The sequence below is a fragment of the Fundulus heteroclitus genome, unplaced genomic scaffold (genome assembly GCF_011125445.2).
Source record: "Fundulus heteroclitus isolate FHET01 unplaced genomic scaffold, MU-UCD_Fhet_4.1 scaffold_608, whole genome shotgun sequence".
Classification (NCBI taxonomy): Eukaryota; Metazoa; Chordata; class Actinopteri; order Cyprinodontiformes; family Fundulidae; genus Fundulus; species Fundulus heteroclitus.
In genome coordinates, this window is record NW_023397042.1 from 15,401 (window position 1) to 34,378 (window position 18,978).

Consider the following 18,978-nt stretch of genomic DNA (forward strand, 5'->3'; position numbering starts at 1 on the left):
ACTACACTTGATATAAGATGATAGATGAATTGTTCCCGTTTGAAGTGCAAAAATCTTATTTCTTTGGCAAACAGCCTAATTTATCTGCTCAAATCACGCAGAAATACACTCATTTCAAGAAAGTTTTACTTCCTTTTAGTTCCCTTTTGGCAGTGCTCTGTGTCTGTCGTGGTGAAGATTTTGACAAATACAGCCCAGGTTAAGCTGGGGGGGGGACTGCATGTTGAGCTAAAAGCTCCAAGAACAACAATACGGGATTAGAAAGCTGCTCAGGTGCGCCGTACACCTCAAATTCAGGTCCACTGAAGCAAGGCTTCCATCTGATAAGTCAACAGAGCCGCACAGCATCGAGTTAGGCTTTAGCAAACAGGAGGCTAAAGAGCTCAACTGCTGCTTCATTAAAACATTTCAGCTGGTCTAACAGCTCGGCGCAGCTCTACCACAACGCACCAAGGTGATGCAGGGAACTATAATAGAAAAATAGCGTTTAACGTAGAAGGCAACCTTTGGTTTACAGAGCATTTTTTTAATCTACAGGCTCTTCACTGAATAACCAAATTGGACCGTTCCTGCTAATGTAACGCTATTTTTTCACCTTGCAAAAATTGTGAACCTCTCTTTGTCATAAACCTCTTAAAAAAAAAGGAAATACAATTAATTGTGTTTTAAATTTCACAATGAGATGGGAAACAATACAGAGAACATTACAAACTGATGACTTCTATTGCTTTCCAAGGACTGCACAGGTCTTGTGTCTCTAGACAAATTCCCTTTAATAGGAGCAAAAGCAAAAGGGTAATCAGAAAGTGGTGATCTGGTGGTCAGAGCAGAGTGCTTGAGCTCTGAGAAGGCTGCAAGGACCCGGTTTGAACCCTGCAGACTGTGGGTCCCTGAACAAGACTCTTGACTCCAGATTGCTCCCCGGGTGCTGTAAACTGCCCACTGCTTCCTAAGGGTGACGGGTTAAAGGCAGAAGATTGTTGGAATGCACAATCGCAATGACGTCTTAAACTGGCTCATTGGTTCAGGCAGGTTACTGACCCCTGACTTAACAACTGATATATTTGGCATAAAATATATATTTAAAAAAGGCACTAAAAGTTGCAAATATAATTAAAAAATGCTAATGTAAACCATTAAAAGTAGCTCTTGACGTGGCAGCAATATTTTTTTTTAAATTATATGGACAGTATTGTAGCTGCAATAAGCAATATTTTATACTATTTTAGCAGCAGAAGGAACACTTGTTGCTGTTTTTAGTAAAACAGTGTCATTTGTTCCTCGTCGTTATCATATGGTGAGAAGCTGATACCGGTCCATGTCTACTTGAATGCAATCGCGTCACAACAAAGATCCAAAATGGGTCGCTACAGATCAGCGCTGAAGATATTCTTGCTTTGGGATTCAGACTGTGTCGGGCCCCTGGTTGTATATGGACCACAGGCTGATGCGCTGGTCCTTGGATCCCGCAGCCAGCAGTCTTTGCCTGGGGTCCTGGTGATCAGAGAAGGCCACACTGAGCACCATGTCTGTGTGGTACTGAAGCACCGCCAGCGGCCGCAGCTTCTTCCAGCCAAACACTCGCACTCGGTGGTCCCAGCCTGCGGAGGCCAGCAGCCGGCCGTCATCCCTGACGCGGAGCTGAGAAACCCCCGGATTGACCAGCATCACGCAGTCCTGGAGCTGTCAAACCACAGACACAAAGTCCCCCCCATCAACAGTTTGCTTGAGTAAAAGGTTTAACGTTTGCATTAAAAGCCCTTCCGCATCATTTTAAGAGCACATCAGCGAGTAGCTTCGTTGTGATCTGCCTAATAAAAATACAACTAAACAAACCTGTTATTCAAGCCAAAAAGGAAGGACGAAAAGCTTAAGTAAAACGAAAATACACACGGAAAGATAAAAATGAGGTCAATAAATCACCAAGTCACCCTCAAGGAAAGTGTGGCCAAGAAAAACACGCACACAGAGATGCTATCAGCTGATACGATGATGGAGGTCCAAGTGTGAGGCTGGGTGTGTGTTGAACCTGGCCGTAAACTCCCAGGACTCAATCATCGGCCATAAAACATTACGGCACGAGAGCCCCGGGTAAGTCTCTCCGAGTCCCATTATTTGCTTTGGAGTTAGCACGGTGGTGGTGGTGTGTGTGTGTGTGTGTGAGTGGGGAGGGGGGGGACCGAGTTACCTGTGTCTCGCTGGACAAACCTGTTTGCAGAGATTCGGCTACATCAAGCGTCTCTGATGAATTACGTTCGCACTGAAAGGTCTGGTCAGCAGGCGAAGACTTTTGATAAATACGCCGCTGTAGTGTCTGTCTGCTAAAGATTAGCCACAGCCTTATCCCCCCTCCCCCCTCCTGTGATCTACTGTCCCAAGGACTGTATCAATCTCTCTAAAAGGGCAACATTCTGACATATTATAATAGATGGCTCAGATCACTATCTGAAGGGCCTGCTGCGGCGGGCATTCCTGCAGCGCGAACGTGCTCTCTGCGCAGCGCGGGGAGATCTGCTGGATCGCTACGCGGGCTGCAAACATCTGGATGTGGGAGCAGAAATCAAACCGGACAGCGTAAAATTGACTTCATAAGTCGCGTCTGGGGAGACGAATGGGCCGAGGACGGGGGTGGTGGGGGGGGGAAGTTGGGAGAAGATATCTGCGCGCTGCCGTCCTGGGCAGGAACCGTCCGCGAGCTGCATGTGGAAGATATAAGCCAGGTACGCGCAGCCCAAGTGAATCAAGAGGAATGCAAGACAAGAGGGAGAGCAGAGAGAGGAATGTCATTGATCATAGCAACAAAAAAAAAAAGAAGAAGAAAAAAAAAAGCAAAGTTCAAAACAGTGGTGCCATTTCCCCGTTTTGTTTTGTTTTGTTACCGACCCCATGGCTGCTGGTATCAGTAGTGTAAACCAGCGTGAGCCCGCTCAGACAGAACAAGCCGGATAAACAGAGCCAGGAAAAAAAAAAAAAAAAAAAAAAAAAGCAGGGAGTTAAAGATTATTTGGAGCTTTGTTATTACCTCAGGTATGTGGTATGGCCCCTACCTCTCCCCATCTGGTCTGCATTAGAGGCCTGATAATGATGGGTTTAAGTGTCTGTTTTTGTTTGTTTTGCTTCCCATAGTTTGTGTCAGGAAAAGGCATTTGTTTCATTTAAGGGTCAACTGCAGGCGGTAAACGGCTAATGATGGGGGTAATGGTCAGTCAACGAGGCCGGCTCGTTAATTGTTTTTACTTTCGATCCGAGAGAGAGCGAGAGCGGAGAGAGAAAAAAAAAACGTTACGCGGAAGAAAAGGTCGTCCTGCGCCATTATTTAAAATAATGAAAGATGCCCATGTGCAGCGGGCAAATACAGCCCTCGGCTGCTGTGTCGTTGTTTATTGGGGTGGGTGGGTGGGTGGGGGGGGGGGGGGGGGGTCTTGGGGCGACGGTGTCTGAAATAAACAGCGGGGGGGGTCAGAGCAAGCATTTGAAAGATTGTTAAGAAAAAAAAAAGAAGGACTTGCGTAATTAAGGTAAATGTTTTAAGAGGTGAACTTTTTCAGAACTAAAGCAATCCATGTGGGCTTTTGTATGCTGGTGATTAGAAGAACAGCAACATCGTTCCAGCAGGAACGGACCTAGAACCAAAAACTCCATCTTGGTACAGAAAGTAATGTAGACTCTGGTTTATTGTTGTTGTTTTTTTTGCTTAACAACAAACTGAAATTTGCTGTTGGATTAAGGCTCAAAATATTACAGCGCTCTCTTCCCATTTATAGATCCCTCAGGTGAAGATGCGTTCAAAGCCTTCAAGTAAATTCATCTTTTGTTGCAGTAGCAGAATCTCAGGCTAAAAACTGACAAAGGCCTGACAAATGTAATTAAGGCTTTTCTTTTCATTTTACAATTCACCGCGTTTATCCGAGGCTGTAGGATGTTTAGTGACCTAAAACCGGCTTTTCCAGGCTAGAAATATGACTTGAGTGTCTCATTCCTCTTTGCTCCTCTACAAAATGAGAAAGACAAGGGAACACGGCATTTAAATAAAGCAGCGCTCACCTAAACTGGTAATTTCTACAATCACAGCAATAATATAGTTCTATCTTTAAGTTTAGTTTTAGGATATCTAAATAAAAGTATTGGGCAGGAAAAGACTTACAGGTGTGTCTTTGATTAACAAGAATCATTTTGTAATTATGTGTAATAATCTAATCCCCACTTTTACCTCTTATGACATTTATCTTTTCATTATGTTATAAATAGATTTTTAACAGACCAGTATGAGGTTTGTATCTCTATTTATCTGCAGATCTTATTTAATTGTCTTGTTTTTAGTTTCTGGAGTAAACCCCGTTTTAATCTCTGCTCTGGCTCGCTCCTCCTGGTAACGCCGTAACCCTTGTACCTCTCATGGCACAACGTCATCGCCCTTCGTCAACCTGCGGGCCGCGTGTCTCTCCATTTAGTCTGAATAGAACTGTTTCAAAAGGCTATCAGCATAGACAGCTGCTCAGCATATCAATAATCGGATTTTAGTTTTAAAATGTTTCTTCTGTTTGATTTGCTGTCGGGACTCACAGCTGACCGAACATAAACAGAGTGGTGCTGACTTTAAAGCGCCGTTAATAACCAGGCCTGACCCGTTAGCTGTAACGGGGACATTTGAGGCGTTTTGTTCCGGTTTCTTCTTAACGGGGCTTTTTTTCTGCCCGTGTTACAGGATGCAGATACACACGCTGCAGGTTTGACTCTCTGAATGTCGACTTTCCCAGATGTCAGGAGGCTGAAGCCACTTTAACTCTACAGCTGGGTGCACGCGGCTCTCTGTGGGGCTACAGCCGTCCTGACGGCAGCTCACGCTGCACGGTCCTCTTTTGTCCCGATCCATCTGACTCAGCACACGTTGAAAGGGAGCCTCCACTCGGGCAGGTTTCAATCAGGCTTTGCTCCACTGTTCTGCCCGTCTTGGCACACGTCTTGTTGTTAACGCTGATCTACTGAAACGTCCCGTCATCGCTCACTCACTCGAGCCTGGCGGCTGGGAAGCTTTTTCACAGGTATTCCTGACACACCCCGTCCCTGAATCGCACTCGGCAGAGGGGAGATTACAGCCTTTTGTCGCCCTGTCGGCTGGAGCTCGGCTCTGGCTGACATGATATGAATGTGTGAAACAGGTGAGCAGAGGAGAGAAGAGGAAGTATTGGGAGAGGGAGACTGCGTGTATACATATATATATATATATTTATTTTTTTGGTTTGGTTTTTACAAAAGCTGCCCGAGCATCAGTTAAAAAAGCAGAAGTAGGGCAGGCCTGGTGAGGACGAGGAGATCAGGACAGTCCTGTTTGGACAGACAAACCGTGCAGGTGATCGTCGGGTGGGAAGATTTTTTACAGCCCCATTAAAAGACGAGGAGCAGGACTTCCTGTGGAGAGCTGTCATCAGCCACAGCTTGCTGTCGGCCATGCCTGATTTACTCTGCAAATCTTCCTCTGTCTGTACCTGCTTTCGCCTGCTGCTTGCCAAAGCCTCTGTTTTGTTTTTTTCACTCGTGAACAAACTCATCCCTTGTCAATGCAGCTGCCTAAATACAGGAGCAGAGACATTTGTTGCCACCCAGAGTTGTAAAAAGCCTTATAATACATTTTGATTATACTATCACAACCCCACACCGAATGTTTAAAAAAAAAGAAAAAAAAATCTTTTATTGGAGTACATTTATGCAGTTGGGGACAGAAACTGTTATGAAAAATGATTGTTTTTTAACTAAATCAGTGGTAACTATTTCTAGCCGTAAAGATTGATATTGCCGGAGTCCTGGGTCCTCTCTTCTCTTCAGCTACGGGGACTTATGTGGCCGTGCACTCTGTGTCCGATGAGCTACTGTTGTGTTTATTTGGCCGTATGTTTTGAATCATTATGCTGCTGAAAGACCAAATGACAACCTTTTTCACCGGGGCTGGTAGTTTTTTTTAATTATGTTATTTAGTACACGGAGTATGTGCATGCTGCCGGTTCCTCTACAAAGTGTCAGAGCACACTGAAGTACAACAACCTGTATAGAGTCCAATCCTCACTGGAGCAGCTCACACACCACATTATATTAACTTGGGCATGTAGATACGAGCTAGTAACCATTTTGTTACTGCTGCTTCCTGACTGATGAAGCTCAACACATATCAGCCCTACTAGAATGGCATGTTCGCTAGTCTTTTACTATTTTAAAGAGAAACAAATGTGTCTCTTTGACAATAAATACTGCATACTCCAAAGGAACAGGAGGGTGTGGATTAGTAATTAAAATGATCTTAGACATTCTGATGAACTTAAAAGTAAAGTAGGATTAAAAATGAAAAAAAATATATATTTTATAGCACTTGAATGGGGCTGTATGAAAATATATATCAAAATATATCAAAATAGAAATAAAATGGCCATGTTTTTGTCCTCCACAGAATTAATGTAATAAAATTATATAATGGATTTTAGTAAATGTTTCAGTGTGAGAATAATGTACCTCATGGCTTTAACAAGGGGTGCCAACAAGTTTGTCCATTTATTAATATAATGTCTTTTTTAATGGCTTGTAAACCCAGACATCCTCACAGTCTCACTCTGACGCACTCCCAAAAAGCCACGGTAGAGGGGAAGCAGGGCTGAAGATGATGCTTCATTACGATGAAACAATCTGAGGCCAGCAGGGTCACACAGCAGATAAAGGCCCCTGGGAGCCATGTGCAACACATTAACCTCCATTCCTGTGCCTATCTGTCTTTATCTGGCCTAGATAAGCTCACTTCATTGACTTCCAGCTTCATTAAATCATAACTGCGCTGTTTTGTGTCAAATTCGGTTTCCCCTGCATTTCCCCGAATCCGCCCGTCTGCCTTGCCGGGCCGGTTCCGCCGTGCTCTGGGCTTCGCTGCGGGGCCAATTTGTGGGACGCGAGATGCTGCGGTCCTTACAGTCTCCCCAGGCTTTATTGCAGCCTCCCACTGTGAACTACTGTTCCCCTTACTGCAGATGTGTTTTTTGTTTGGCTTAGGGGCCTCTAAGGTTTTGATATTTTTATTACCTCTCGCAGGTCGTCCGTCAGAACCCATGGCCCGGACCTGCCACCCGGCTGGACCCCCACCCCGGCCTCCTTAGTCGGGCCACACAAAAATACTTCTGTGGGAAGCACGGAGGATAGCTGTCTGGACGTCACACTGAGCTGCACTTCGGAGTAATTTAAAAGCCCCAACTGGATCCTTTCCCTCTTCCTTGTGCTTTTTTTCCCTGTCATCCTCATCCTGGATTACACTCTGAATCAATATTTTGTTGCTTCAGCAAAATAAACCCAATAACTGGTCGCCTCCTGTTTATGGTAAGCTGACTGAAATCCTTCGCAGTGTTTGTCTAGACACATATTCGGGGTGAGAAAACGGAGCCCTGCAAATCTTTCTAATTCGAGCGTTCATTTGTAAAAAGCCCTGGAAAGAATAATACCCGATTCGCCGAGCAGGAGTCTACTATATCAGCCCTGGGTTCCCGTTGGCTTTGATTCATGAGGTCTGACTGAAAAATAGAAGCATTCCTATTTGCTCATGAAATCAAGAGAAAATACAGCTTCAAATGAGGCATACACTCTCTGAAGCATGGGCTGTTATGCAAAATGAATTATGGTACGAAAGCTGATGTGATCTCTTTAAGTGTGGCAGGGGCTTCGGAGTATAAATTGGACCCCTCGCAAACCACATACTTGTGTGAGCGAGGTCTGTGATTCAAGAGTGCATCTAAACAAATGTCCTGCTAGAACACTTTATTATCTCCTAAAAAATATCAGTAAATTAACTTTTATCACTATAAAATCTACTGAAGTGATGTATCTGATCTATAGTTAATGGTATTGAGTATGTGAGACTACGCTTCAGTGTGTCTGTGGGTGGCTTGACTCCAGAGTGACAGCCTCAGTCTGGCCCTTGGCCCCTAGCCCTGCCAACACTGTGTAACCAGCAGCTGATTTATGGCCCCTGGAGCCCCGCTGAGCCTCTTCCTCTTTGGCCCCTAATGTTTTCCAAGCAAGTCGGGCGAAAGCCAACACTCTCCTCTCCTCTGGTTTCATTTATTTCACTCCATGGGATTTAGATGACCATTGTGCAACAATCATTTAGCAGGTAGGGAAGCTCAGCCTTACCTTGGAAGCGTGGCTGCTGATTATTCATATTAGGAGCTGAGGAGATGTGTGTGAGAAAACAGGGCTTAACTAATACTTTAGATTCAGATTTATAACCTATATTAGCAATTAGTGCAGTTGCTGAAATTTGCATTATTACAACCGAATTGATACCCTTACCTTAAGCCTGAGATTTTCAAATGGCTCTAAACATTTCCAAACCCAGCATGTTTCATGACACGCAGAGTTTGAAAGCCAAAAACAGCCAAAACACCCTTCCTGTTATCTGACGGAGGTTTTGCTCTCTCCCACTCTATTGCAGCAAAATACAGTTTAAATTTAAAGAGTCTCTTAGATCTGTGTACTTCCACTGACTATATCTTCAAACACACCTCACTAAAAACACAAACTGCTAACTTAGAGTCATCTTCCACAGCTCTGGTTGGCACATCCTGATGGCGCTCTGCATTCACAGAGCGGAAAAAGACAGGATTTTTCCTCCTGGTCAGTCATCGTTCAGGGCCATTCACGGTAAGACCTAAAAAACTGCTGCTGCTAGATAGTTTCTCTGTGCTTCTCTAATCTCATGAAATGAAAAAAAATTAGAAACTGGCTTTTAAAAATACAACGCTACATTTCAGATGTAATACTTGGACCCCCTCGTGTTGTTACAGTTCGTGAAAAGGCAACAAGTGAGCATATAAAAATGATTGCAACAGATAGCTAGCTAGGAGTAATGAATAACAAATATCCCAAAGCTAGCTAGGAGTACTGAATAAAGTCAATTTTGAGAGACTGAGGTTGAATTGTTCATTAAACAAAGACTAGACCTAGAATTTTGGTTGAGAAGATGAAAGCTCAGAAAATTATAAAAAGGTCTAAAAAAGAAGGATGTACAAATGGCGATTACTAACACTAAATAGGACAGAAGTATAAGGATTGGATAATTCTGCAAGCGGTAACAGATTTTAGGCTCCCCAGAGTTGTGACCTAAAAACAAACCAAAATCCACTCAAGGAGGTCCAAATCGGCTGGATGAGCCCTGAGCCACCTAACCTGTATGTTGTTCTGGCTGTCCAGCATCCACGAAGAGAGCTTCTTCTCACAGGAGCCCGATACGCCCCTCAGACGCCTGGGGTCAAAGGTCAGGCACATGACGGGCTCGGGGTGGGCTTTGACACGGCTCAGCTCGGACCTCTGGGTTACGTCCCACAGCAACAGGGAACCATCCTCGTATCCAGCAAACAGGAGAGGTCCAAGACCCGAGTCTGGCTGCAAGAGCGAGAGGACGATAGGGGAAAGGAGGAGGGACAGCAGGAGGAGAAGGAGAGCAGCGTGAGCGAGGGTGTGAGAGGAGCAGCGGCTTTCAGAAAGCGATGTGTGGCGCTGGGAGCTGAGAGGAGCAGAGGTTATCAGCCTGGAAGCTCCGGCTGACACTCAGAGACGCTGTGGCCTCCATTCGTCACCCGGCTGCTCTCTGCAGCACACCAGTACACTTTTATCCCTCATCCCATGTTAGTCACTGGCCGTCCATTGAAATACAAAACTTTATTTAGTGTTTTTTTAATGACCATTTGCCTTTCATGTAATTACTTTTAATTTAAAGACCTCTTTTTGTTCAAAGGTTACAACCATTCAGATAAGCAACATTTGTTTTGTGTTAATCAGAACCAGATATGTCCACATAATCACTGCGGTAATAACTGCAATCTAAGATTTTGTCAAAGTATACCCACAAGTTTCGACGTTTGCTTTGTGATAAAATAATATACAGTTGTGAAATGAAAGATTTATTTCTTTACATATAAAAATCTGAAACATGTCACACATCTATGTTCCTCCAAAATGTTCTATAATATGCCTATACAAAATCCTACCTGATCAAACATGTCATCTTTTTGGCAAATAGAAATGACCTGTGTGTGTAATTTAATCTCAGTATAAATCCAGCTGTTCTGCGACCTTTATGAAGTACATTAGAGGACAAATGGTATCATAAAAAGACCAAGGAACCCAGCAGACAGGACAGGGAGAGATTTGTGGATAAGTTTGGAGCAGGGTTAGCATACAGAATAATGGCAACTCTATAGGGGGTTTCAGAGACCCACAGCTTAGACTGGAGAACGTGTCGATAGAACAAATATTTGCCATACACTTGGACCTTCGTGGAAGGAAAAAGGCATAAAACATCCTTTCACATTGGCGAGACAGTAAAGGTGTGGAAGACAGTGCTTGTAACATTTTTGGCCTACATGCAAATCACTTTGCATTGCAGAAAACTAACAGTGCCCATCTCTGAACACAACATTCCCACCATGAAACATGATGGTGGCAGCTTCAGGCTGTGGGGATGCCTTACTTCAGTGCGGACATGGAAGCTGGTCAGATGATAGGAAGACGGAGGGCGTTCTGGGGAGAAAACCTGAAACAGGCTGCAAAGGACACGAGTCTGGAGCAGATGTCCACCTTTCCATATGACAACAAGCCTAGACTGTCAGCCTTAGCTAGCTCAAAGTATATCCATGCATTAGAATGGCCTAGTCAAAGTTCAGACCTCAATCTACCCAAGACCTGAAAAATGGACGTTCATAGAAGCTCTTCTGATTGAGATTGAGCTAAACTCCGTCTCCAGGTGAGAAAAGCTGTTGGAAACATATTCCAAAACATATACAGCTGTAACTGCAGCAAAAGATGGCTCTACAGTCTACAATATAACAAATCAGGGGAGATGAATACAAATACATGCCACACTTTTCAGATTTTTTATTTTGTCTACATGAGCTAAGTTACTTTGTGTTGGTCTAATACATGAAATTCTGGTAAATCTCACCGTTTGGTTCTCTAGTGATAAAATGCCAAAACATTTAAAGGAAATTAACGCTCTTTAATTTGTACTGTATAACATCAGCAGAAGAACCAGCATAGACCATCACGTGTACTTGTATTAAAAGGGTAAATCTTGTCCAGTTTTAAACCCATGATACAGTTGAGGTGGCATCTAATTTAAGTAAATCATAAAGCCAGGAAGAATTCAACTAATATTAGGAAGATTGGATAAAAAGAGGTTTGGGATCCATAATGGCACTGCTCCACTTTCTTGAAATTTTAACGTCTTATAAAGAAAGATACTGAACAAAACATTATTTCTTATTTTTAGTTCAAACACACCCCGACAAACACACGCCGGGTTGGGCAACGGTCTGGACAATAGTTTGAACTTTGTCAAGCCTAATCAGACCAAAGCTAAGCACGAGTTTCAGACTTCAGGTGATTTCGGAATAAGCACAGATACTCACCGTGGCGCTGGCTCTACCATTGTTTCAAAATATCACCAGGCTTTTAGAAAAAAAAAGGCAGTGCCATGCAGAAGCCAGGAGGGAAAGAAATTTTTTCCATATGTGAACAGAGACCGTGTCAGCCGTTTTTCATGCATGTTCAAGTCCTCTCCTCTGTTAACGCTCCATATTTCTCGTCCTCCAGCTTGAAACAAATTATAGACAGAGTCGTGTACTCCTTTCAAACACATCAGCGAGGACGAACACGGAGGGATTATGAAAACAAATAAAAACAAGTGAAAATCAGCGGCCCCCTGCTTGCCGGCAGGGACCAGGCTAAGCGTTCCAGATTGGGGCCCAGCGTTTCACTTAAGCGAAGGACCTCCTTGATTGATGATGTCATGGGTCGGAGGTCGGGGAACCCTGGGTAGACACCTAATTCATTATATCCTCCACAGGCCTTTCTACAAGAGGGCTCTCTGCTGGAGTGGGGCTGGGGCACTGGGTGGAGATTCATCACAGAAGAACAGCTGCACAGACAGACGACTGGAAACTGCCCAGAGAAGAAGATCCAGAGGAGGAAACTTGTCTTTCCAAGAAAAGCAACAAGTTGGGGTGACCTTAGTGGGCAAATTTTCAGCCCACGCTTCATTGTTTATAGATTAAAACTTCAAAGTAAAGCAATGTCTAGCAATTTATTTTAAACGGGGAAAAAGTGTTTAAACTTCTAACTGGGTGTGTACATAACGTTTTCTAATACTGTGTGCAATATTATTTAGAGTTTTGATTGCAAACAAATGTACAATATGACAGGGACGTATTTTAGTCAGAAATACTTCAGCAGCTGAGTGACACAAGAACAAGTTCTTGTCATTCCAAAACATTTCTGATCTTTAAAGCTGCAGTAGTAACTTTCGGATATTTGTTTAAATTGTTAAAACTGTCACTATGTCCTGACAGTAAAACATGAGACAGATAATCTTTGGGGAGGAAAAAAAAACAATCTCCTCTCACTCCTTCCAGTGGTCCTACTGCCATTTGCAGAAATACACAGCTCCCAGTCCAAAATAACCAATCAGAGCCAGGAGCAATGTCTGGCTCTGATTGTGCAGCTCACGCCCCCTCCCCCGCACAGGGCTACCACTATATAAGCTCTAAATTGCCGGTTGGCTGTGGTTGTGAGGAGAGTAAGTGGAGAAACAACCTGCTTTATGAGAAAACTGCAAATTTCAGGAATGGCACCCGCTCAGAAAACAAAGGTAAACATTGGAACACCGTTCTGTTGTGGTGAAGGAGCTGTGGAGGGAGAGCTGTAGCACAGCAGAGAGCAAGGGGAGGGGCCTGTGAGGTGTGCTTGTTCACATTTTCAGGCTAAAGGCCGAAACACATAAGGAAAACCGGACCGTATGAGGACGTAGCAATTACATCTGGTTGAACTGAATTGAGCTGGGCAGACCGTGTGTGGTTCTATGTAATTGTGTTTCCGTAATTCCGAAGCTACGCAACAATTTGATGAGAAAGTCATGAGTCAGACAGAAAGACAGACATGCTGGAAAAGTAAAAGAAATCTCCTTTGGGGAAATTACAAAATAAAATCTCTGAACTGCAATGTAAACTACACAATTTCCGGCCAGGTATGTCCCCATGTAGGTTTGTCACAAACACACAGCTCAATAAATACTGAATAAAAGATTTCAATAAACCGTGTACTTACCCATGGTAGGAACTCAGAAGTACAGAAAACAGGTAAGAAAACGAAACAGCGATCTTTGAGCAGCAACTACAGCTTGACGTTTACTGTCCGGTTGGTTTGTGCCAGCGGGATTTCCAGAATTTGCGGTACATACACTCGTGTGAATACTTGATCTCACGAGTCTGGTGGTCCGTGGAGGGAGCCTCTAGGCTGCCGGTAGGTCAGGAAAATAATCTATATGGATCGTGGAGGTTCAGATGCAAGCAGTGTGTCATGGCCTTAAGTCCGCGGTTTTCTAAATACTCCCTACTGCAACTTTAAATGTGACTTCTATCCTGTAAATTTCACTGAAAAGGTAGCTCTTTAGAGGCAAAAACAAGGTAAAAGAACCAATGGAAGTATGCACACCCTTTAACTAATACTTTCAGTATTAGTTTTTTCAGTTTAATTTCAGTCTTCTTTGGTGGGAGTCTATCAGCAACCGACATCTTGACTTATCATTATCTGATCAATCTATCTTGTAAAAGTTCTCCAAAGCCATCATTGTGAACACATCTCTTGTCCACCTTTCTCTTCGGGTGACCCCACACCGTCAGATTTTGATTTGTTCCATGTTGATAAATGTCCACCTGCTATGTATGTTTTTTATTCGCTTTCACTCTTCACTTTTCAACTCTTGTTCTTCTTTAGCTGTCAAGCATATACCTCAATGTTTTGGGTGAAAACAACTGGTATATGAAACTGATCATTATCTTATCCAACTTTACAGTAAAGGCCATGTTTCTGTCTTGGCATGATGAGCCTTTGGTGTGTCTTTGGTAGTGTTGTTTGTGCCAAACAGACTGTATCTTTTGGAAATGTGGCCCAGAAGTTTAAGTCTGGTTTCTTCAGACCATGACATATTCCTTCCACTGGATTTTAGGAAATTTTAGCCAGGCTTAGATATTTTTTTTGGAAGGAATGTGTTTTTGCAATCCCTAGACCAGACATATGGAGAACACAGGTAATTCATGACACGATGATCATGTGCCTACCCCCAGCAGGGATGGAGCAAGAGACAGGCCTCTGTGTGTTGCTTTGTGATGGGCAGCAACATGAAGACAACATGAAGACACTCCAGACAAACAACCATCCCCTCACACACTCACTTCTGGAGGCAATTCAGAGTAACCCCTTAACCTACAGTAACAGACATGTTTTTGGACAGAACCCACACATGGAACATGCATACTCCATGAACAGACCAGGATTGTAACTAAGGACGTTGTCGCTAGAGAGCCGCAGTGCTAACAACTGCACTGCCGTGCAACTCTGTCCCAGACATGAATGGGATAATTTTTCTGGAAAATATTACACTTTGCTACGTTGCGTTTGTTATCAGAAAAATGTATCTAGGTGCTACTGGGTTTTCTTTAACTAAAGCATGTCATCTACTCATGTTCTCATTTCATACTGTTAGAAATATTCAGTTATCTCTCATATCCTCATACATGCCTCGTACAACAACAGGAGAAAGATGCTGTTCTCTAGTCCAGTAGGTTTGGTTCTATTTTAGTCTTCTTAACAGAGAATCCCTTTGGGATTAATAAAGAACTTTATTAGTCCCTTTGGGAGTAATAAAGTATTTTTGAACTGAATTGAATTGAAGGACTCCTAGTTTTCTTTTAATTCTTGTAGACTCTTATTTCTCGCTCTTATTTCTCGAAAATAATCACTTGCTTTAGTTAATTAAAGATACAAATAGCATCTTCTGTGTCTCAGAGCTTTTGATAAAGCTCATCTAACTTCTCAGTCAAAGTTCTTTTCATTTTAATGGAGTCGTGAAATAATATCCACCACATCATCATGCTTTTACACAATGAATTAATGCGTGGATTTGATTAGCTGCTGGCCTGAAGCACAGGCTAATAGCAGCTAATAGCAGCCAAACAGGAGAAAATGTTAGATATCTGTATAAATATATAAAAAACGTGTTCATTCAGCAGCTCATAAATGTACAGATCTGTCACCAAATAATTCCTGTTTTGTTTGTTTAGAGCCCACTACTGTGTTGTTGTTTTTTTTGTTTTGGTTTGTCAAGAATTAGAATTTTATTTCCCCATAAACTGATTTATGTTAAGAATAATCAAATGTAAATAATTTTATAGGAAATTTCATATGCTTTTCATTTAAACGACAAAGCATAAAAATATTAATAAATTAAAATAAAATACCAAGAAAGAATACATGAACTTTGATCATGACAGATATAACGGTGAAATGGGGAAGGAAAATAATTTTTCAGTCGAGCACAAATTACATAAATCTGATCAACTGGAAAAGACATAGCTGGATGATAGATTGATGAGTTTGTAAGGACATATAACTTATATAACATATGAATATTGCTTAGTTTTTAAAGCGACACAAAGGTTGGAAGTATTAAAATGAAGTTGCAAATTATAGATGGCACAATGTGATAAGTCTGCAGAGGTGATTAAAGAAAAACTAACACGCAATTTGTTAGGAAGGGGAAAGGCACTCAAGACAATACTTGATGGAATTTTTTCTTTCATTAGAAATGCGAGAAAATATGTTGATGTGAAACTAATTATCGGGATTTTTTTCCTGAGAAGACCTAGCAATTAAACTGAAGTTCTTGTTTGTTTGGGTTTTTTTTTTTTGGACGTGCAAGTCAGTCAAAAGTAAAAATCTAGTCCACTAGGACCCGTGAACAACCCTGAGTCCAGCAGTCTGTTTGCTGATGTCCCGGCACAGGCCTCAGGCGGGCGCCGCTTCAACATAAGGAACCAATCGTTTCCTGTGGTTGTCGTCCGGGTCCTACCATGATGTGATGGCCACGAGGCAGCAAGGTGATGAGCTCAGAGTGATGGATATCTGTAAAAGGAACATTTCCTCTTTCCCAGCCAGCCTCTGTTCACATTAGGAGCCTTGCACATCGTACATCACTACCGTCCCCGCGGCCAAGCCCGACATCCTCGCACAAGTCAAACCCACATGTGGAGCCACTTTCGATTGTTCACTTTATCAAAGCCGACTTGATGCTCCTCGGTCTCCTGCTCGACTGCGCCACAGCCGATCAGACGAAGAAGGATGGGATGGTATGCTCTACCGTGCAGGACAGAGTAGTACTCATTGAACTCTTTCACATTTTAGAACCAGTAGAAGGAAATGACATATGGATTTTTTTTCAGCCCCCTCTACTCTGACACCCCTAATCAAACCCTTTGCAACAAATTGCCTTTAGGTGTCATCTAATTATCAGAGACTTTGGGTGTCATTTAACCTCAAAACAAAAACAGCCGATACTGGTTGCCAACTGGAACACGCTATCCTCATGGTGAAACATGGAGGCGGCAGCATCATGCTGCGGTATACGCTCTTCTTCAGCAGAAGCAGGGTGATTGTAAAAGATTGTAAAAGGTGATTGTAAAACTATCATAGCCAGAGCTATGATAGTTTAGATCAGTGTTGGGGATTCACTTTCCTGCTTGTTGTAGGTATTACCCTGCCGCCACGCACCTTACTAAAATACATGACTTATTAACAGGCTTCTACAGCCGTGATGGCATGCTTAGGTGGTAAAGCAATCATTTAATCAGGTAAGTTGGACGATGCGCCCTAAGGTCTAGAACTGAGAGACGCTGATTTAGATAACATATTCAAGTGTTAGAACGCCCCAGTCCAACTCCAGTTTAAATCCTATTGCAGTACTGAGACCTACTGCACAAAGGTTGTGGCGATATTTGATTTATGAAAGCATTTCCATTGTTGGGGGGTTAAAATACAACTGCATGCCACACTTTTCCCATTTTTAAACATAGAAAAATGCGGAAAAGAAACTGCATATCCTTTTCTCTTCAACATTTACTTTACAATTATGTACTGGCATTACTACTCCCAATAAAATATTATATGATACAAAACAAACCAATACTATATTACACTATATGATAAAGGCGTTTGTGGTTTGTATGACATGTAACAAAATTCAAGATGTATGAATACTTTTGCAAGCTATTATAATAAATCGTACTTCAGTGTTGGAGATATGAGAGAAAATAAAGTGGAATAGAACATCTGTATAAAACTAAAAAAGGTCTTGGAGGCCGGCAGTAAATCTGCTGGCGAGTCTGGGTTTTCAGAAAAAAGGAAGACCATGACGTTTTAACTATGCGGTGGTAAGAGACTGGTGATGAGAGGGATGGCGGAGAGAGGAGATAGTTGTGGGTGGGACCTTCATGGAGAGCGTGTCAGAGACACGGGCGGCTGCGTCAGCTGCTTCCTCCAGCTCTGTGGGTTGAAGGAAGCAGTGGGCAGCGCACGACCATTTGATGTGGAGAGATTTTTTTTTCCTTTCTTTCTTTTGACCGATCCAATGAGGGAGTCAGACAGAGAGGGAGGGATTTGTATACAATAATAAATTTATGTTTTGGGCCTTTTCCCAGCGCTTGGACCATACGCCTCTCAATAAGCGTAACAGAGCGGCAGGCCTCTGCTCAGGTGATTTACAGTCGCCTGAACCCCGTCCAGCTTTGAAGTCAGACAGCTGTCTGTGCTGTATTACAATGATATTATATCATTTATAACGCTATAATTGATCATTTGGTTTCTTGGCACTCAGCACGGAGGCAGCATTGGTTCATAAATCAGAAGATGAAAAGTAGGCGCAGCAGTAGAATCAAAGCAAAAGACGGTTTGGGAAACAAACCTGTCTACACGCTCTAAAACAGACCTGTTTGGGTTCTTATACGAATAGCAGTCGGATTGAAAGGGCGCGGCCCCGGCAACTTGCCTGACTGATTAGCGGGGTTTTCACTCCTGCTGCCTGTAAACTTTAACAAGCTCGTAAAAGCTCGTACACAAAAGCAGCGAGTCTCCAACCGCAGTCCCGAAACTCCGAAAAGTTCATTATCTACCCTGTAAATAATTACAGGGTCCCATTAATGAGAGGAAAATAAAACGAGTGACAGCGTCTCCAAAAGTGAACCAAAAGCTAACTTTTTGCCCGGATCAGATTGGATATACAGCTGCAGGCTGATATATGGCAGTGAACCCGCGGCCTTTCCAAGCGCTCTAATTACAGCGTCGGGGCTAGCTGCCAGCTGAGAGGCAACGCATGGAAAAATGGCCCGGGACGAGTCGTTGGGCCGTAAATCACACACCGTCTCCTCCGTGAGCGTTTTTGTTGATTTGTCTGCTACTGCATCTTGTCGTGAGATGTGGACCAATCACAGGAGACCAGGCTTAATATATAACAAATGATCATTTGAACAAACAGGAATGAAGAGGTGTAACCATGCCAGAGGACAGTTCAGCACCACTTACCTTCCACAGCTGCACGCACATGACCATTCCCAGCTGTGCGTCCGGCACCAGCGAGCAGACTGGGTTCTTACCGGGCATCTCCACAATCTTGATCTGCGGAGAACAGTTGAAGCGTTTCAGCCGGATGATTCATCCTCTGTGATCTAAGCCTGTTTGCAGACACATTTGGGGCTGACATCATGTTGTAAGCCTTCAGATGTTAAGATGCACAGGGAGATGAACTACAAAACTGCTGCATCCCGCCAAATGACCAAAAACATTCTCCTTAAACCTTCATCTTTTTTTCTCTGCACAGTGCCTTGCAGATTGCAAATGTATTCATAATCCTTAAACATTTTCTTAGGTTAGAGCCACACACCATGTGTTTTTGTTTACTTCGTAGAACCACCTTTCACTCAGATTGGATAGGAAATGAGCAGCAAATTTCAAGTTGTGCTACAGATTTCTAGCTAGTCTTAGGTCTGGACTTTGACTGGGCCATTCCAACACGTGAATATCCGGCGATCTAAACCATTCCTTTGTAGCTCTGGCTGTACGCGCAGG

The 18,978-nt window shown here is 43.1% G+C and overlaps 1 protein-coding gene across 2 annotated transcripts in view; it reads right to left on the reverse strand.

The window, feature by feature from the left end:
• Positions 1–52: 52 nt before the first annotated feature.
• Positions 53–18,978, reverse strand: part of gnb1l (guanine nucleotide binding protein (G protein), beta polypeptide 1-like) — a 37,674-nt gene continuing 18,748 nt past the window's right edge. For both annotated transcript variants that reach the window (XM_012876593.3, XM_012876512.3), the window contains exons 5-7: positions 18,436–18,528; positions 9,196–9,411; positions 53–1,683 (exon numbers count right to left, since the gene is read on the reverse strand). In XM_012876593.3, coding sequence (XP_012732047.2) covers positions 1,405–1,683; positions 9,196–9,411; positions 18,436–18,528 — 588 coding nt within the window. In that variant the 3' untranslated portion in view covers positions 53–1,404. The remainder of the gene's footprint in view (positions 1,684–9,195; positions 9,412–18,435; positions 18,529–18,978) is intronic.